Source organism: Chanos chanos, chromosome 1, assembly GCF_902362185.1.
Source record: "Chanos chanos chromosome 1, fChaCha1.1, whole genome shotgun sequence".
Taxonomy (NCBI): domain Eukaryota; kingdom Metazoa; phylum Chordata; class Actinopteri; order Gonorynchiformes; family Chanidae; genus Chanos; species Chanos chanos.
In genome coordinates, this window is record NC_044495.1 from 1897162 (window position 1) to 1901967 (window position 4806).

Here is a 4806-nt window from a genome sequence, read left to right on the forward strand (position 1 = left end):
GCCTGAAGGTATGGGTCTTTCAGTTTAACAGCGGATCGAGGACTCGCCTGTCACCTTCGCGTCACACCTCAGGACATTTTGTATGTTAAAGTTGAAAACAGCTTATGAGAAAAAGCAATATACGTATTGAAATCAAAATAACCACAAAAACAAACTAACATATTCATTATTAAGTGAATATTTGTGGAACTGAAGATAAACTTTACTATGTACTATCTGCTAAATATTTTCACTTAACTGCTGTAAAATCAGGCATCATGTTAACTACCCATCTGTCAGTCAAAGTACTTGAAGAGCAGAAAATTCCTCATAGAGTTCAAAGTTAGGAATTATTAGCTAAATTTTGGTGAGTTTGCCCTGATGCATAAAGTGACAAAGGTAACAGTTTCTCTCTCTGATCAATCTAAACTTTTGACTCGCTGTCGTATCATTCCATGTTAGCATTCCATGAGAAAATATCCTGTCTTAGTTTTATAGACTGACTGTATGATACAGATGTGATTATTTCATATTCCCAATTCTTGAGGAATATTTATGAAACATTGTTCCAGTTATGTTCCAGTTATGACTGACAGGCTATGAGGCTCTGAGTCTCATTTTTCAGATGGTCATACTGGAAAGATCAGCCGGGCTGTCATGAGGAGGTGTGGCCTTAAGCCAGGTAAGCGTACCTGTCAATAACTCAGCTTCAGAAAGAAAAAGGCAAAGAAAGGAAGATACCTGGGCAGGTAGGGGAGAGGATAAGGTGGGTGTGGTGAAGCGGAGCAGACTGAGACGAGCTTATAAACATAAGGGCGGTAAAAAGTGATGGAATGGAAAGGAAAGAAGAAGGTGAAGTGAAAGAGAAAAAGAAAATCAAAGCGGAGTGATAATCAGATGGAGGGTAAAGCAGAGTCGCGTTCTGTGACGAGGTTCAGACAAAACATAGAAAGAGAGAAAGCTGAGACGCAGAGGAGTGGTACAGAGACGTGACAGATGGGGTCTGGAGTATTTGGAGAGTCCGGAGGAGAACGAATAGAAAGGTGGAACATGGAAGAAGGGAACAGGATTGTGGGAGAAGTGTTAGCCAGTAAACCCGGCCAGGTGGGTGTGGCCAGTGGGCGCGAGAGAGAGAGAGAGAGAGAGAGAGAGAGAGAGGGAGAGAGAGCGAGCGTGTGATGTAAGCAAACTTGTGCTGAGAGAGCAGCTGAATGAGGGTGAATCCTCTTTGGCTCATGCACTGTGGGTGCCTGTTGTGCCCATGCTGGCAGCCTGGCAGCCTGGTGGCAGTGGGCAGCCTGTGCCAATGGCCAGTCCTATTGAGAGGCAGTCTGACGGACACAATGCGAACGACAGAGTTGCTGCATCAACAGCCCACGTCGAGTTTTTTTTCTGCTGCTCTGGACAGAAATAAACCATAAATACCCCCCCGCCTAGGTCCCCTCTGCCCGTTCGCCGCAAACACACAAGTCGTTTTCACTCACACTGTCCACAAGAGACTGTGGCATAGGGAGGGAGAGAGAGAGAGAGAGAGAGAGAGAGAGAGGCTCGCACGTGGCGCAGTGAACCACAGACTTAACCAGGTACTGATTTGAAAAAGAAAAAAAAAAAGCTCCACCTTTACATCTCCACCTGTTAAACTCTGTCTCTCCCTTTTTTTTCTCCCTTCTGTCTCTGCTTTCCCTCATCACTGGAACTCATTTTAGTTTCTGTCGCTTGTTTGTGCCTGATAGAACGGGTTTTTGTTCGTGTTGAGTTTGGTTAAGACCAATCCGTGGGAAAAACGAGTTGTAGAGAATTAAAGCTGTTCGGTTTAGCCAGGTCAGGAATCAGATTGGTGTGACTCACTGAGTGCTGATAACTAATGCGTGGAGAAAATATTGAATGTGGTGAGAATAAACAGAGGTGGGTCCGTTGTGTAAGTTTCCACTGTTGGCCGGCGAGAGGTTTTGTAAAAGAACTTGCTCTGAAACAGGCCGAGCGTGGTCCGTAGCGAGGACGTTTCGTGAAGGTTCTGTGGGACTGTTTTGCTGGAGGTTATGGAGAGATGTGCCAGATTTGACACAAGGTTGAAAGAATGCGACTGATCGGGCGCACTCTGCCACAGGACAAACTTTTGACCCTCTTCAGCAAAAAGGAACCTTAATACCACCTCTCAAGGGTTTCTCTCTCTCTCTCTCTCTCTCTTTCACTCTCACTCTCTGTCCTCCACTGTCTGTCTCTACCTGTTTATTTTCATCTGCTTGAAACCATGTCACCCTCGTCTTTTCGTCTGTAGTCTTTATTACGTCATTTTTTCATCCCACAGTCCAGTATAATCTTTGCAGAAGCTCATGGGTCTTTGTCTTCTTATGACTATGAGTGTATTTGTGGTGATATTCTATAACTGTGGTCATGCGGTATAGCTGTGGTTATATTCTATAACTGGTCATACGGTATAACTGTGGTCATACGGTGTAACCGTGGCTATATTCTAAAACTGTGGTCATACGGTATAACTGTGACTATATCCTATAACTGTGGTCATATGGTGTGACTGTGGTTATATTCTATAACTGCTGTCATACGATGTAACTGTGGTTATATTCTATAACCGTGGTTATATTCTGACTAACAGGAAGATCATGGCTGACCAGCAGGATGCCCCCGAGCAGCTTGGTGCCAGGAAGAGCCAGGCAGCTGCAGCAGCAACCTACAAGGTACGCGCTCCACCCTGTTACAGTCCAATACATGTTCCACACTGTTACAGGCCAAAGATTGCTCCTGACCATGCTTAGTAATGCCAGACTGTCAGCCAGCACTCTTCTAACCTACAGCAAGAGCTCAGTGCAGGTCTGCACTGATTTAAGTCAAAGAGAGATCTCAGACAGAGCAGAGCCAGATCCTGAGGTAGTAAACCGTTTGTCTGACTTGTGTTTGTTCTATCAGGTTGCATTGTTTGAGTACGAGAACTTCCGAGGTAAGAAGGTGGAGCTGTCTGAGGAGTGTAAGGATGTAAACGCGAAGAATCTGGAGAAGGTTGGCTCCATTCTGGTGGAATCTGGGCCGTAAGTTCTGTCTATCTATCTATCTATCTATCTATCTGCATGTCTTTTTCCATATTCACTTCCCCTCTCTCTCTCTCTCTCTCTCTCTCTCTCTCTCTCTCTGTGTCTGTGTGTGTGTGTAGATGGGTGGCGTTTGAGAGGCAGGGCTTTGTGGGGGAGCAGTTTGTTTTGGAGAAGGGTGAATATCCCCGCTGGAGTACCTGGACAAACAGCCAGAACAGTTATTGCCTGCTCTCCCTCAGGCCCCTCAAAGTGGTCAGTGCTGTAGACACACACACACACACATACACACATATATATATATACGCACACACACACATGCACACACACACACACATATGCATACATACCCACACAAATACGCACACAAACACACACATATACGCACACAAACACACACATATGCACACACACACACACGCGCTCACACACATACCACACACCCCAACTAACTTATAATTATCAACCAAAAACAAACCTATGATGTTAAATGATTGTCTAATACACTGCTTAATTCCCTTAGTTTAATTCCTGATTCGCTGTGTGTGACTGAAGTAATGTGAATTTACACGCAGACTAAGGTTCACAATCTACTGCCCTGTCACTCTGTGGACTGAAACGGTTCTGTTTTTCCGTACACTAGGATAGCGCTGATCACAAACTTCATCTGTTTGAGAACGGAGGATTTACCGGTAGAAAGATGGAGATTGTGGATGATGATGTTCCTAGTCTCTGGGCGTATGGTTTCCAGGACCGAGTGGCCAGCGTCAAAGCCGTGAATGGAACGTAAGAGCCTTCATTTTTAAACTGAAACACCTCTTCATCTTTCTCTCTCTCTCTCTCTCTGCACCCCCCCTTCTCTCCCACCCGCTCTCGTCCCTGCTCTACACCCTTTCCTCCGTCAGTCTGGGATTGAGCGCCATGGTTACTGTATGGAACTCCTCACCAGAGACATGAGTTAGACCTCATATCTCTGATTGACAGGTCTTTTGACTGACTGCCTCATATGTCTACTACACCATTTCAGCTCTCTGAGAAAATAAGCGAATTCCTTGTCGAATCTGAATATTCATTATGACAGTTAGTACAAAGAACATAACTGAACTTTGTCAATTTTAATGTTTTGACAAAAATATTAAAACATTTTTTTTAATTTACACGAAATCTTTTTTTCATTCGTTCAGAAGTCAGACCTTAGTGAGCCACAGAAACGGGAGATGTGTACATGTGAACTGTTGTGGCACGTTTGGCTCTGAGCTCTGAGTGCTGTGTGTGTCCCTGTCTTTGTGCCCAGGTGGGTGGGGTACATGTACCCAGGCTACAGAGGGTGTCAGTACGTCTTCGAGCGCGGCGACTTTAAGCACTGGAACGACTGGGGCGCCGCGGTGCCACAGATCCAGTCTGTCCGACGGGTGCGCGACATGCAGTGGCACAAGAGGGGCTGTTTCACCCCCCCCGAACCTGCCCCCGCGCCCGCGCCCGCCCCTGCCCCCGTCCCCGTCCCCGACCCCAATCCCGATCCTGCACCCGCGCCCGCGCCCCCTGCTCCCGCCCCCCCAGCCGCAGCCCCCAGCAGCTGAAGGAGGACAGCCAGCCCCCCTGCCGCCCCCCTCCCATCACACACTCCTCACAGCCCCTCCCCTGCTGTGAGGGCCATCAAGAAACGCAGAATGCAGAAGTGAACGGTGCACCCACATCCATGTTACTCAACCTGAAATAAAGGCCTAAGCCCTGTGTTGGTTTGATCTCTGAAACTGGAGGCAGCGCTTTGGTGTTTCGT

The 4806-nt window shown here is 46.8% G+C and overlaps 1 protein-coding gene across 1 annotated transcript; it reads left to right on the forward strand.

Moving 5' to 3' along the window:
• Positions 1 to 2603: 2603 nt before the first annotated feature.
• crybb3 (crystallin, beta B3) lies at positions 2604 to 4606 on the forward strand. Its single transcript, XM_030775706.1, has 5 exons — positions 2604 to 2678; positions 2908 to 3026; positions 3149 to 3281; positions 3670 to 3812; positions 4321 to 4606. Exons 1-5 carry the CDS (start codon positions 2604 to 2606, stop codon positions 4604 to 4606), a joined length of 756 nt encoding a protein of 251 aa, XP_030631566.1.
• The last annotated feature ends 200 nt before the right edge of the window (positions 4607 to 4806 follow it).